The 15924-nt window shown below is 42.7% G+C and overlaps 1 protein-coding gene across 1 annotated transcript; it reads right to left on the bottom strand.

The window, feature by feature from the left end:
• Window positions 1-4406: 4406 nt before the first annotated feature.
• On the bottom strand, window positions 4407-15436 carry itfg2 (integrin alpha FG-GAP repeat containing 2). Its single transcript, XM_073480896.1, has 12 exons — window positions 15078-15436; window positions 14212-14307; window positions 14074-14115; window positions 13812-13989; window positions 13579-13718; window positions 13320-13468; window positions 13137-13231; window positions 12983-13036; window positions 12062-12153; window positions 11471-11588; window positions 9916-10089; window positions 4407-4539 (listed from the first exon to the last, which is right to left on the bottom strand). The coding sequence occupies exons 1-12, from the start codon at window positions 15171-15173 to the stop codon at window positions 4472-4474; spliced, it is 1302 nt and encodes a 433-aa protein (XP_073336997.1). The 5' UTR covers window positions 15174-15436; the 3' UTR covers window positions 4407-4471.
• Between the last annotated feature and the right edge of the window lie 488 nt (window positions 15437-15924).

The following is a 15924-nucleotide window of genomic DNA, read 5'->3' as shown; positions in this document are numbered from 1 at the left end:
ATTGTGGGTAATGTAGGCATCAGGTTCAAAAGCAGTCCACTGGTCCATCATTGCATTACGATAATACTGTTGGACTCATAATGGACAGTTTAAAAACAAAATGATCAAAATCAAACAGCAGAACCAGAGCTATCGAATCATCTGCAACCTCAAGGGACTGACAGTTAGTTGATAACGCTAGCTAGCTAACATTAGGGCGGTACAATACACTGGGCTCGTACCCAAGCCCCAAGGACGGGCGCCTGGCTTTGAAGCCACTTTTCATAGTGTCCAAAAAAGATACTTTTTTCTGCACCCTTCTACAAACTCTGTAGAAGTATTATAAAAAAGAAAAAATCAATATAACCTTAAATAAATAATCAAAATAGTTTCTGGGTGGTCAGGTAATCAATCGGCTGATTGTTGCAGCTGTACTTGCAGCCTGATAAATATCTTTAATGATGATAAAGTTTGATAGCAGATCTGTTGAAAGAGAATAAATAATCCTTTACTTTCAGATCTTTCAGATAAAACTGTGTAGGATGCAGAAGTTTGTGGGAACAGTGACAGCGGAGCAGCAGCAGCAGCAGATCGTCCTCCGCTGATTTGTGGACGCTCTAACTTTCTAACCCGAGCGCCATGACAACAGATTGTATGTATTTACAGAGCTGACAGCGACTGCCTGACTACCCGGCTGACCTGACACCGGAGGTTGTGGAGGGTGGGAGGATGCAATGTGTGCTGTAGGAAGAGGCTGGGCTGTCAGTATGTGTTCAGTTCAGCGAGGAGATTTTCTTCATTTTCAAGCAGCCATTTTTCTTTTAGCAGATTAAGCTTTCAAGACCTTGGAGAGGAAGTCTATAAAGCCTCTTTAAAGTTGGATTATTCTTTCTCTATTCAGCTCATTATAGGTCCTTTCACAAAGCTGAAACTTAATAATATCTTGAATTTTGCTTTTTTATTCATACAGAAATAAGGTTAGACCAACCATTTTGACGCAGCAGGCGAAAAGGAAATGTCAGGCTGCTTCGTATTGTATTTAAATACTGTGTGTGTGTGTGATACCGAGCGAGGCTGCTGCTTCCCTTGGTAGTCGAGCGTGTGGAGAGCAGCCTAAAGCGAGTGTGGCTGCATGCTGTCAGTTTCTATAGACGGGGTCCTCGTGATGGGTCTATTACTCACTGAAATGTCTCGTGGCAGTGGTCTTTTATAGACATTAAAGCCGTGGTATATGTTGATGTCACAGCCTTTATTGGCGTGTGGCCTCCATTAAAGAAGGCGTACGTCAAATGTTCATGCAGTTGATCTGTGATTATACCTTTAGCCACACTAGCGGGGAAAAGTATAGGACTGTAAACACCAGTCTGTCAGATACGTATCTCAACTACTATCAGGTGGATTACTTACGACCAATACTTGTCGTTTCATGTCCAAAACTTCGGTTTATGAGCAAATACCTGCATCAGCCTCAGCTGTACCAGACACATTACAACAAAAAGACATATCACTTCAGGGATTTTTGAAAAGAGAAGCCCGTAACACCAGAGATGGCGGTTGTATGACACATATCCCACAATCGTAGCAGCCGAACCAGGACAGATATCAACCAATCGCAGCGCTACACTGACAAGAACGAGATTCAAGATGGTGCCGGACTTCTAATAAGCAAGCAAGAAGAGGATATCACGCTAATGCACGGGATTACACTAAACTCATATTTGTTTAAGAGCTCTGGTGGGATGAGCTGACAACGTCACGTCGCGGCACTCTGGACTGAGACCTCTGGTCCACAAGAAACCAATGAAATCTGTTCCTGCTCGTGACATGACAGAGTTAAAACTTCATGTCCAGACAGCCTGACGTAGTTTTCGGCTATTTTGGAAATCTAGACTCAACACTGTCATTGAAATTATCCCAATAACTCCTGATCCCTGAATATTAACCAGTAACAGGCGCTGTGTGCCATTTTCTCTACTTGAAATATGCTCTGGTACCCTGATGACCTTTTAACTTCATGTGAAAACAGAAATGCTACATGGATCCACATCAGATAACAACCAACTCTCCTGAGGCAATATTTCTTGAAAGCCAACTTCCAGATGGCGAAGCTAAAAAAATAAAAAATAAAAAAAAAGGGGCCATCTGGGTTTGTTTTATCCTCAATTCAAGAAATTATTTGGCTAAAATAGCTGAAGACACACACACACACACAGACAAATCCACACAAGGTCAGTCAGATCACGACGAGGCCGTGGTCATGTCGTGGGGTCAGATGTCTGAGATGTGTTTTATGTCCAGCCTGAGTGCTCGGGGGGGGGGGGGGGGGGGGGGGGGATATCGGAGCAAAAGCCACGCAGGATTCATCACTGGAGGCCACGGAGGACTTTACGTACTAAACCCTCTGACGTTTTCTCTGGAGAATCAAAGCAGAACCAGGAGACGGCTGTTTGAGTCAAACACAGCCGAGACCTAAATCCACGTGTAACAGATAGGATCCATAAGAACAACAACACGATGCATCAGCCTGTCGGTCCCGTTTGACCATTAATGGTCATAAACACAAATCAGTCTGAGCTTCCTGAGCAGGAATGTTCTCCACTTATAAGGACAGACTGCAGCTGAACTGTGCATGTTTGGATTTTCTGATAAAAACAGTAAGTGGGTTAACTTATCACGACTCGACCACTAATCTAAAGGACAACCTGACATGAAGACATATTGTTATCATAAATCATGACATAAGCTGCAAAATACTCTGGACTCTTGTTCTTTTTACGATGCACACTGATGAGGTGCAACGAGCCAAAAGACATTAGCCTTTATTGAGTTCCCTTATTAAAATGATACCGATCAAAACTGAGGAGATGGAGAATAATAGAGGGAAGTTTTAGTTGATTAAAATGATCAACTGTGTCCAACAATCTCCAGAATGAGCTCTAACTTAAAGGTCACACCTGTCGAGTCGGACCTGCAGGCCCACAGGTGTGACAGAGGTCGCAGGTTGATAGCAGATTATCGCCCTCAGTGTAAACTGCAGGACCTCGAGCTACTTCTGCAGAGGGAGAATGTGAGCAGAAGCCAGAGCTGGATGTGGCGACAGGTTAGTCCAGCTGGCACTGGGAGCCGTGCTGCAGTGTTTGGGGCTTGGACCCCTACAAAACATAAAATGGCTCCATACAGCTCGTCTGGAGAAATCCAAGTCTTCAGAAGCCTCGAGATCCCAAATTGATTTGAAGAAATGTTATTTACACCCTCGGCTTGCGGTCGAGCTCATACCCATGCTTCTAGCTTAGCAGCTACAGTGAAGATTTAATGAATAACGTCTTCTCAAATCTTTGTTTTTACGTTTTAAAACATCTCTCTCCATCTGCTTCAGTTGTTTAGGAGAATGCTGCAACACTGTTTTGCTGTGACGCTCCATAAATGTTTTGTAACATCACCAAACTCTCCACCGGCTCAAGGGCGAGTAGATAAGGACTGAATTTTCATTTTTGTGTGAACTTTAACAATTTTAGATGAGTGGACGGTTCAAAAGTCTTCAACGGTGCTACATTTGGCGAGTTATCTGTTGGAATAACAAAACTACGCTTTCATGCAACTTAAAATAAACATCCACCTACTCAACGGTTAAATTGTGATGAGGAGGACTTCACTTTTCAGTGTGAAGGCAACAAAAGTCAAACAACTGAGAGCAGCCACATGCTCCTATAGGGAAAACCTTCCCCTGGCACGTCTCTAAAGGGCAGACACACAACTAGAGATGAGAGGCTGTGGCCTACCGGGACACCTGAGCCTGCGTTTACCCTGAGGCACACCAACACACACACAGCTCATTTATATTGCATGAGAATAAGAGAGGCAGTGTACATAGGTGGTTATAGGATGCTCCCGTTGGGAGAACAGTGGGTGATTCCCCCCCAATAAAGCCCGGCAGGCTCTCTGCCGCTCGGCTGACAAACACTGCCGTCTTGCTGCTATGTAAATCTCATTATGTAACAAATGTTGGATTATGTAAGATCTGTGGCGCTTTTTGTCTTGGAGATGATACACCAGATAAAAGAAAGGGACTAAAGGGGATGAAAAGAAGAGCGGCACTCACTATCTTTAATCAGAGAGGTCTTTTCATCAGCTTGTCATCGCTGACTGACAGCGACATAAAGCCTCAGCTGATCCTCCTCACTCGCGCATTCACACACTCACCGGTGAAAACAGCAGGTGAAACAGTATAGCGTTTCCCCCTGCATTGTGCCTCGTGCTTTCGTCCACTCTCAGCCTCGTGAATAACAACCGGGGCAGACAGAATACTAATGACAGAGGCAGTGTGTACATCTGAGATTACAGCCAAGTCGGGCGAGCAGATCAGAAACTTGAACCTGACACGTCTGTCTGCAGGGGACACAAATAACAAGACCAGCAGCAGCACAGGAAACAGGCAATCAGTGTTTATTAACAGAGTATTTACAGAGGCAGTGTGTCGATGCGTGTCGCATGGTTAAGTCTGAGAATCCTTGTAGAGAGCGTTTGCCACCGCTGATCTCACTGCTGCCGGGTCCTCAGTGTCTGTGGAGGGAAGAAACACAAGCGTGGAAATGAATATTGACAAGAGACACTTTGTGAAGACTTTCTTGCCAGTAAAATCTTCTTCTTTGGTCTGAAGTCAAACTATATTGGAAAGCATGTCCAGGGCGAGCACTCACAAATGTTGTTGTGAAAACTATTTTGGTCCGGACTGAAATGTCTCAACAACTTTTGGATGGATTTCCAAGATATTTTGTTCAGACATTTATGAGCAGATACGTGCAAAACTAATAAGACTCCTATAAGACTGTCGCCTCTTGCAGTACAAAGTGGTATTAGGAGACAGGACAGGCTGGGGCTAGCTGGTTAGCATGCTACATGCTCCGACCATATCTTGCAAATTGCTCCTTTAAATGCTAATGCTAGCATTAAAATCCCTCCAAAAAGATTATTTCTCAGTGCAGAAAAGTGAAAAATCAGAAAAGTGAAACCTAATTCTCGACATTAAGATTATCTCCAACACTTTTGTAAGAACGGGCTGCACGTTACTCACGACTGAGACCGTTGGAAAGTAGAAAAATAACAGTCGTAAACATGTGCATTGTGTTTACATTCAAAGCTAGGCTACTTCTTGGGTTTTGGTGAGAGTGAGCAAAGATAAATGAAGTAAATTCAGTTTGTTTTCACATGGTCAGAAAAAAATACATCAAGTAGACACATCACAGCGTAGCCCTCTGAAACAGAATGAAATCGTGAGGTGTCTAGATTTCCACCCCTGATGCTCGTAGTTATGATTGTTGCACTGTATTATGCTAATTCTTGGTACAGCGTGGTACATTTGCAGCCGTTAGCCATGTTGTTAATATGCAGGCAACAGGAAGACAGAAGATGGTAATTTCACCTGCAGAACCAGGAGTGACCATTATCCTTACCCTCCAGCACTGCAGTTTTTACATTTCTGATCTGGTTCTCTTGTAAGAGCTGTAATGAAGTCTGTCCTCCCTTCTAATGTGAATCTAATGTAATTTTAATAGCACCTGCTGCAGCTGCTTTTCATAAATATTATGTTTCATGCATATCACGAGGTTTTTGTTAAGCGTTTGGCAACAAATGTGAAAATAATTGGAGGAGAGGCGACTCTGGAGAAAGTTGTTTGTTGAGTCTCATTCCCCAATACCTTAAATAGTATTCAGGACATTAAAAGTTATTTTGGATCTTGATGAAGCCATGAAACTATGAAGCAGCTGCAGGTTAGTTAGCTACTCGAGTTAATTAATGGGCTACTTGTTCTAGAGAGAGTCTGAGCTGAAATGTCATAATTATTGTCATTACTGTCATAAAACACTTTAAAAACCAGCTTCTCGTGGCGAAAAGTACATTTACTCAAGTACTGTATTCAAGACAAATAAGTAATTACAAACTGAACAGGATGGGAGTAGACCCCTACCTGGTGGACTGGATCTCCAACTATCTCACCGACAGGCCACAGTACGTCAAGCTGAAGGACACCACGTCTGACACTGTGGTCAGCAGCACCGGAGCCCCCCAGGGAACAGTGCTGGCCCCCATTCTCTTCACCCTGTACACCTCGGACTTCTGCTACAACTCGGAGCTGTGTCACATACAGAAGTACGCCGATGACACAGCCATCGTTGGATGCATCAGGGATGACAGGGAGGAGGAGTATCGGAGTCTGGTGGGGGACTTTGCTGTCTGGTGTCGCACCAACCACCTACAGCTCAACACCTCTAAGACGAAGGAACTGGTCATTGACTTTAGGAGGTCTAGACCAAAACCGCGACCAGTCCTGCTAGAGGGACCTGAGGTGGAGGCTGTGGACTCATACAAATACCTCGGGCTGTGGCTGGATAATAAACTGGACTGGACAACACACACCAGCCACCTGTATGGGAAGACGCAAAGCAGGCTGTACTTCCTAAGGAGACTGCGGTCTTTCAACATCTGCAGCAAACTGCTGTGGATGTTTTACCAGTCTGTGGTTGCCAGTGTCCTCTTTTACACTGTAGTGTGCTGGGGGGGCAGCACATCCAAGAAGGACACATCCAGACTGGATAAACTGATCAGGCGGGCCAGCTCTGTGGTCGGCATGAAGCTCGACCCTCTGGTGACGGTGGCAGAGAGGAGGACACTGGAAAAACTGCTGGATATTATAGACAATACCAGCCACCCTCTGCACACCGTCATCAGTGACCAGCGGAGCCTGTTCAGTGAAAGACTGCTCCTTCCCAAGTGTAGGACCAACAGACTTAAGAACTCCTTTGTCCCTCATGCCATCAGGCTGTACAACTCCTCACTTGGGGGGAGGAGGAAATAGGAGGAAACAAATAACCGGCAATACTGCAATACTGTGATTTCACTGTGCAACAACTTATTTATCTATTTATCTATTTATTCACATACATACCTGGACACTCTCACTTTCGTGCAATAATTTCTGTACAATAACAAATATACAGTCCTACATTCACATTTATTTTATTTTATTTTATTTATCCTATTTTATTTTAATCTATTTTTATTGTATTCTATTGTATTTTGTTCTATTCCTATCTTTATTTTCTATTTTTGCTAAGAGTCTATTTTCTCGTGAACTGTATGCTGCTGGAAATTCAATTTCCCTGAGGGAGTCATCCCAACGGGATCAATAAAGTGAAGTCTAAGTCTAAGTCTAAGTCTAAGTAAGTATTTCCATTTTTTTGCTACTTTATACTCCTCCACCACATTTCAGAGAGAAGTGTTGTATTTTTTTACTCCACCACATTCGGCATCTGAAAACTAAAGCTTCTGATTACTTTGCACATTAAGATTCAGTAAAAGAAAGATCAGTTTATAAAACATGATGCATCCTTCTAGATTAAACCACCCAACAGTATATAAAGTAGTTCGATTACCTCCACCTCCACTAGCTACAAAAAGTCCTGCTTACATGTATGTTAAATAACCCAAATATACACTTCTTCCAGTGTGATAAAATATTCCTTACCTTGCACTGCTCACTACACCTCTCTCCTGCAGCACTCTCCCAATCGAAACTAGCTGATGATTAAACTGAAACCGGCAGCCACGCAGGAGGAACTGTCAATATTTAAAAACCTTTGCACGTTGTGATGGAGGACCGACAGGCCGACTGAGAGGCCGGTTATTAAGGTGAATGAGCAGCAGGGAAGAGACTGCGAGCTGCTGCTGACATTTGTAGGAGGTCAGAGCGAGGCGGCTGACACAGCTTTCATTTTTGACTTGTGGTGTTTGATGTCATGCATATTTAAGGGTTGTATGTTTAAGTGAGAGTGCACGTGACAAGCAATTTCTGATGACGGAGATCTGACATGTGTGGACAAACACAAAGCCAACCATCACTTCCTCCGCACTCGACACATTTTCACACTTTTTCTTTCCCCTCACTTGTCTCTTTTTTCTTCGCTCTCTCCTCCTCTCTCTTTCCTCGTCCCCTGGCTGCTACATCACAACATTTTCACCACTGGGTTAGGTAACAACAAGGCTGCGAAATCATACTGAAAAAGAAAGATGGCAGGCCCAGAGGTTGAATTATTAACAGAGGCAGCAGGGAGCTACGCTGACACCACCGAGAGCAGGCTTCAGGAGAATCAGCTGGAACCTGCGTTTTCATCCTGCAGTCACAATCATGTGTTCGTGTGTCGTCATCAATCTTCCTCGCTAAATAAGTTTCCACTCGTTTCACAGTGTTTTTCTGACGGCTGACTTGCTGGTCATCCATGCAGACCGAAAAAGCACGGACTCCTTTATAATTCAATCAGACTCATCCTCTCCTGTAACAACGTTTTTACATACGGCATGCATCCAGGCTGAAAACGCACGAGGACAGAGGCGAGGTTGATGTTCTAATGAAGGAAATTAGCAGGAAATAAATAAACATTGTGCCGCATTCGTAATGATTAACCAAGTTATTGGCTTGGTTAAACCTTGTGTCTGTCAGGAGGACTGCGTTTGGAAAGACTCTGGACGGCAGAAACACAATTTTCCACTGAGCGAGATAAAGAGAAAGAGTCAGAGAGCAGCATCCTCAGCTCCTGTGGTCTGTGTGCTGAGGGATTACAGCCTCGCTAAAAATACTTTGCAGCCCAGTTGACTGACAGGCTACAGATTTATATACGTTTGGACACAGAAATGAAAATATTTCAGGTTTTTCTGGTTGAATTTCCTCTCGGGCCTTTTCCCGTACATGTGTGTAGATCATTTTTCTGTAGCTCTTGTTCGTACGAGTGATACAACTCCGATTCAACTTACTCTGACTGCACAAACTTGCCGTAAATCGCTTGATCCAACTTGATGAGCGCCAGCTGTTCATTCGTATAACTGATGCCCCTAAACTGCGACATAAGGTTTTCCTGTTCTGCTCCATTTACTGGTAAGTTTGTTTTATTTTATAGCTTTATCTCATGTGTCATTGTCTGATTAACTGTCTCTTCCCAGCCCCTTTTCTCTGTTGACCAGTGTTTAACTAGTTAAATAGTCCTTGTGTATTTAAGCCTGTGTTTTTCTCCCTGTCTTTGTCAGTTCGTCTGTCTTTTCACGTCTGTTCCTCAGTTCTGTTTTGCTGCTTTCCTCTGCTCTCCCTCGTTTGTATCGGTTTGTTTAGTTTTTGCTCTGTTGGATTCTCGGCTTTGTTTTTGTGGACTCAGCTTAGTTATTAAAGTTTCTTGTTTCTCACCCTGCCTTCTGAGGTGTCCTGTGTTTGTGTCTTTTGTTTGCCAAACATAACAAAGTTCCACTCATTAATACGTCTCCAAGGGACGAAATAAGAAACGAACGCTGCAGAGCTTCAAGTGTTGCTGCTGGAGATCAGCAGACAAAAACACAACATATTCAGCAGTTAGGGGACTCAAAACAGTTCTGGACTATAAATATAGCTGCTAACGATGTGTCAACAGAGCAGAGCTTTTCTGTGACTGTGAATAAGATAAAATTAGATGCTACAACAAGACTAAAAGTGTACAACCATGCTAGCAGTTCTGTAAGGCTCTAATTATAGGGACAACTGTGCTTTGAGCTAAATGCTTGCGAGCTCACAGTGACAATGCTAAAATGTTGATGTTCAGCAGGTGTAATGTTAACTGTATACGACATGGGCGGACCCTCCAGGTCTGAAAAGTGAAGCCAATGCAGAAGTGCCTCCAACCTTTATTATCTGTATGTACGACTTGTTCTTGCATGAGGCCTATTAAACCTGCGAGCATGCCTGAGCTTGTTAGCGGTAAAAATCTGTCATGTGGAGATCGTTTGTGTCGTCCCTCCTCATTAGTATTCTGGTCAGCGTCTGAGTTTTACATCAGACAAGTTGTCCAATCACAACCACAAACAGACGAGGCGTCGGTGCGAACCTGATGAAGGATGCTCTCTAGTTGTTGGCGTACTCACCGACTCCCAGCTCCCTCAGGCGGCTCTTAAACTCCGGTTTCTCCTCCAGCACCCTCAACAGGTTCGTGGACTCCATGCGCTCCAGTTCCACCTTCCAGTAGACGTAGATTTTGTGACTGAAGCTCACGTAGACCAGACAGGGGCCGTTCTTACCCTCCTTACATGTGTACTGACCTGCGAACACACAAGAAGCAGCAACAACAGCTGCATTTATTACAGGAAGCTTTTCCTCATCATGCTGTGGTTTGGCGTGTTGTGTGAATACAGATGAACACATCAGCAATCCTCCGCTGCCCGGCTGCTAATATTTTCCCCTGTAGCAGAGCCAGCATCCACACAAACAAGGAAACCAATCTAATCTGCCTTAATGATCACAGAGAGCAGGCTGAGGGGACAGAGGATGGGAGGGGGGGGGACTCAGTAGGTGCAAAGAAACAGTCGACAGTGGAAACGGGCAGATCAAACAAAGTCTCTTGTCTCTTTCTCTAATCCACTTGCAGCTGTACATGGCATATTAGCTCCCTCAAATTCACTGTGGCTTGATCAAACACTGCATAAAGATGTGAGAGGACAAACTGAAGAGGAGGAGAGGGAGTGTATAAAGACTGGGGGAACATGAAGCTCAACGTTGCCACCTACTGGTGACATGGGATGTATCCACTCAACCATCCAAGGAAGCTGGGCTGCAGAGACTTACGGAGATATTAACTGTTGGGCCACGATAAAACTATGTGACGCAGCCAAAAAGAAGAAGAATGCTGAGAGAAGCTATAATGAGTTATTTCTGAAGTAAGTTAAATCTGCATTAACTACTTTTCTGGCCACTCGGGGGGCCATCACCTTTTTAAATAAAATAAATACATTTTATTTATATAGCACTTTTAAAAAACAGAGTTTACAAGGTGCTTTGACAAGCAGGAAACTCAGGAAGACAATACTACAGAATAAACACTCAACAGTCAAGACAAACGCAAGGAAGCTGAGGGATAAATGTAGAAGGAATAAAAGCGATAAAACAAGCAAAATCACGGACAAAACGCAAATACAGAGATAAATAAAAGAATAAAAACAATAAAAGACGATACAAAGATGACATCACATCAGATGACTTCAGAACAGATAAAAAGATTCGGAGCTGTAAAAAGAATAAAGGATAATAAAATAGATAAAACAAAAGCAGTAAAGGATGTAAGAAAAGGACATCGCATGAGAGGAATACGTAGACTAAGAGCAGAAGGAGGAATGAAAAGATCACTTCACATAATGCAAATCTAAAAAAAGTGGGTTTTCAGAAGTGATTTAAAAGAAGTTAAGGTCAAGGTTACTTTATTGGTCTCCACCAGGGAGACAGTTGTCTTGGAGATAGGGAAGAAGAGGCAGCACAAAAAAGACATACAATATGTTAAATATTTGAGCTTCAGAGGCACTTGTAGGTGTGTTTTCAACCTATAGACAGAACAACGCTAGCTGTTTCCCATTGTTTTACAGTCTTTCTGCTAAGCTAAGCTAAGCTAATGCATGAGATAGTTTGGGGCTGAAGTATGAGGTCCCTCACCAGCACAGAAGGCGTTGACGTTCTCGTCGAACTGGAACCGTACTACTGTCCGATTGTGGTCGATGATGTAGGTTTGACCATCCCAGGCACACGCGACCACCTCCTCCCTGCCGTCTCCCTGGAAGCAAACACACATCCTCGCCATCATTCTCTAAATAAATGGATATAGTGCTGATTTTTTTACACTTTTTTTATGTTTTCAATGAAAATACAGTAACTTTTAGAGGAAATACAGCGCAATGGTGCCGATACTGGTAATAATAACCCGACAAAGGCACATTTAAATACAGTAACACTTGTGAAAACTGGCTATTCACTCTGAAGTGGCTTTTTTAGACTGAAGCAGAAAGAAAACACACAAATCTGAAGGAGAAAAAGAGGATCCACCACAAAAGAACGCTGAGCTGTAGCACCAAAACACAGATTAAAAAAGTCTGACTGCAAATTATCTGTTTTTATGTGAAATTTAGTTCATCTTCATCTATTTATTCATCTCAATATCTAAAACATTACATTTTTTAGACAAAGAAAAATGCAAAAAATAAATAAAAAATACTTCTATCAATTAATAATAATTAAGAACAAACTCACAGTAACGTCGAGCTTCTGCAGGGCGAACAGTTGATGATCCACCTGGACGGACCACAGCAGCTGCTCTGAGCTGTCCATCAACTTCAGGGTACCTGGAACATTTAGAGGCAAAAAGAGATTAAAGTCAAATATTAAAGCTCAGTTCTGTTTGTTTTTAATATGGGTTATGAAAAGACTTTTTATGAAAAGGGAAACAATGAAAAGTTTATTATAAAAAACTCTGAGTTCAGTCCAGTTATAAATAATAAACGTCTTGTTTCCAAGAAGGTGAGACAGTCGATGCTGCTCTGAAATCCTCCTCACACCGTGATATCCTCGACAAACAGAAACTGAAATACAGCCAGTAATAGTTTGTTGGATATAATTCAAAAAGCCTCTAATGGTATTTTAATTTCTGTTCTCTGTGTTAGCACATCGGGGTGTCGACAGGAGGGAGATTATGAGAGTAAAATGTTGGCAGCCGGAAGGCTTCAGTGACGATAATCCCCGAAGATCCTCTCTTCTTTAAATATTGATGGACTCTCCAGCTGCTCCGAGAGCCGTCTGCCAGGAGGAGCGTCAACATTGGCCGACAGCCACCGACACATGCTGAAGGGTTCGTGCTGCTACTGCATTATACAGGCGACATACGGCACTTTATACCTGCCATGTAAAATACATTGTGTCGACTGATTAGGTGGCATTTAGTTCTGGTCCAGTTCGTTCACATTGGCTTTACAGATTAACAAGAAACGCAGTGATTGGACAGTTTTGATGACCTGCATCGTCAGAACTACAGGGATCCACGTGGGGAAAATAATATATAGTAATACAGAGAGCGTACAACTTTAAGAGCAACATTCAGGCAGTTTTCAGGCACCTAAACCAACAATTTTCAGACAATCGAAGCCAAACATCACATCCAAAATGCTCATGACTCACCATCCAAAGTGCAGAGAGCAAACAGGCCACATTTAGAAGATTCCTCTTTTGAACCTGTTGAGAAACATTAAATATAACTTATGAGTAACTTACAGAATACGACGTGTTGTTCAGAGTAAACAACAACAGAGCGGACTCAGGTTTTCTCCGGTACCTTTGCTGATGCTGCCAATAAGATGAGTGGAAACATTCTTGTTGTGTATCCGCCCGGTGGTCAGATGGAGAACTACATCTCTGGAGGGTCCCTCACTGCGAGCAAAGAAAACATGCAAACGATCAGAGTTTCTTACATTTGAACATCTGTAACTTTAGTTTGTAACAGTGACAGGTTGTCTACCTCCCGGGGGTGGCAGGGGCTTCTTCTCCAGAGCCGCTGGAGTCATGTTGTGTCCAGGAACACAGCAGGATGGCGTAACCGCAGCCCGGCTGAGACACCATGAGCTCCGGTAAACCTTCTGGACCCGGGTTCACTGACAAACTGTCCACCTGCACCACAGACATTATTATTAAACATTCAGAGTTTAGATTAATAAGACGATGAGCTTACATGTCAGATAATCAGTGAGGGGCTTCCAAGTTTCTGGTTTGAGGTCTACCTGCCCCTCCAGCAGCCATTTCTTCAGCAGGACCAGCTGTCCAGACCCCAGATCTGAACCTTCTGACGGCTCCTCCCAGCGAAAAGCTCGCACCACTCGGTCTGTGTAGCCCACCACCAGCTCACAGCGCCCGTCACCGTCTACAGTACGGACGTGCACACCATGCAGTCAAACTCACAAGCTCAACACACAAGATGGACGTATAGCAGCGAGAAAGTGGAGCCAGGATTTACCGATATCACTGATCAGGATGACTTTGGTGTTGGCAGGAATGTGCTGGGTGAAGAGAGGCTTCTGATCTTCAAAGGATGTGAATTCATGCTGACTGGATGAATCTGATTTACTCGCAGTGGCAGCTGTCAAGTCGAAGAGGTGAAACCAGCCCTCAGCTCCAACAGCGACCACAAAGTTCTGTCAAACGGAACAAAAACACACTCTCTACCACCAGAATATTCTGATTCACCGCTGCGGATCATTCATCTTTTTATAACTCACCCTTCCTTTGTTGCAGACGTCTCCAACTGCGACACAGGTCAGCTGGATAAATAAAAAAAAAAATAAATCAGGAGATGAGTAAGAGAAACAATCTCACAATGAGATCACGAGCGTTTTCAGGTTGGTTTCTGTACTGACCATGCCCACACAGGTTCTGGTGATCCAGGGTTTGGAGTCGTCGTTCTTGTACACGAGCAGCTTTCCACTGGTGTCGCCGACAACCAGCTCGTTCAACTGCAGTAAAATGGAGACAGAGAGCACATTAACTTTGATATGATACAGAACAAATGTTATGAGTTTTACAACCTATACCACTAAACCACTGTGACTTATTTATCTTCTAGGTTGGTAAAATCAAGAAAAAGGCTGCATGCACAGAGTACAGCGAGGACATTTCAACATTATTATACTATAATGTTATTATTATATAGTTTATAATCTAATAATGTAAGACAGACAGATTTATAAGGAAAGTTTGAGCCCAATACTGGTGTGATTTCTGATAGATAGGACATTTTGGTGCTCTCTGGTGGACAAACTATAGATAACATGTCTTTCTTGTCATTTATCAGCCAAAACATACTGATATTGATATATATCTGTAATAAACTAGTATCAGCTGATATATCAGCCTAGCTAATCAATCTGCTGGGCTTGATTACTTATCATTGAGTCTGGACTTTTGATTTTCATCATTTTTTCCATGATATTCAAATTTTTCTTAGATGCCCTTGTAAAGTTATTTATTTAGACAAGCACACAGTAGAAATAGAAACGCTTTGCTGACACGAACTTTGATATATTGTATAATTTATATATCATATAATATTTGAATATATATTTTGCACACAATGTCTTTTTGTCCTTGATTTGAGACGAAGTTAAGATACTTGTAAGCCCCTTTAAATTCACAGGAGACGCTTGTTCAGCTCTGGATGTAACGTTGTGCAGCTTTAAGCACATGAAACTAAAACAAATAAAAAGTTAACATAGCTTTTCTTTACCGAGTCGTTGTCTGCATCTCCCAGACAGATCGCATGAGGAAACAGAGTCCCTGTAAAGTCCAAACTGACCCGCTGAACGTAGTTTAACGAGCGCATAGCTGCTAACGTTAGCTGCTAACGTTAGCCGCTAGTTACTGAAGCGGACAGCTAGCTTAGCTGACGTTAGCTCCCAGAAGCTAAGAGGCTAACACCAACGTTAGCCTCTTCAACATCAAGCGCATCCTTATTAATGCGCTGCTGTTTAAAATGCCCGTTTGTCGAGTGATTTTAAAGCGTGTATTTATGTTTTAAGGTGGAATAGTTAGCTAGGTAGGCAGCTAGGTAGCACGCACGCTACTTCCTGGTAAACAAAGGCACGTGACCGCAGAATGTACGGAAGAGCATTAGAGACAAAAATGTCTAAATCGCGAAACTTTAAAACGGTAATTTTAGGATTGTGGTACCAAAATTTCATATTAAACACATCCCTATGAAAACTTTTGACTTTGATATATATTTAAAAACGCTTTTAAACATCTGATTTTTAATTAAATGTGGATTGGCGCTGTTGTTTTATCAAATAAGGGAGGAAATAGTGACATCCGGCGGTGGTTTACTGCACTACAACATAATTAAATAGCTTTATTTTTACTCCCACCTCCTTTTTGTTGCCTTTAATAAATAACACAACAGGAAAAATATGTTTTTTCAACCCGAACCAGCAGCATTCAGGTCCCTCTTTAAAAAAATAAAATCACTACTACGCATGTAAACAATTACTGTCTCAAATACCCAGTGCAGAAAAGTTTAGATCATGGCTTAAAGATATTTGATGACTAACAAATCTCAATATTCTTCATCAGTGTCA

Source organism: Pagrus major, chromosome 14, assembly GCF_040436345.1.
Source record: "Pagrus major chromosome 14, Pma_NU_1.0".
NCBI classification, from domain to species: Eukaryota; Metazoa; Chordata; class Actinopteri; order Spariformes; family Sparidae; genus Pagrus; species Pagrus major.
This window is presented reverse-complemented; position numbering and strand designations above follow the sequence as displayed.

Excerpts from the sequence above, each read along its gene's own strand:
- itfg2 (XM_073480896.1), bottom strand. The coding sequence starts at position 15,173 with ATGCGCTCGTTAAACTACGTTCAGCGGGTCAGTTTGGACTTTACAGGG. Across the intron at positions 14,308-15,077 it reads GAGATGCAGACAACGACTCG|TTGAACGAGCTGGTTGTCGG; the intron begins GTAAAGAAAAGC and ends ATTTTACTGCAG. Across the intron at positions 13,232-13,319 it reads GCCCCTGCCACCCCCGGGAG|TGAGGGACCCTCCAGAGATG; the intron begins GTAGACAACCTG and ends CTTTGCTCGCAG.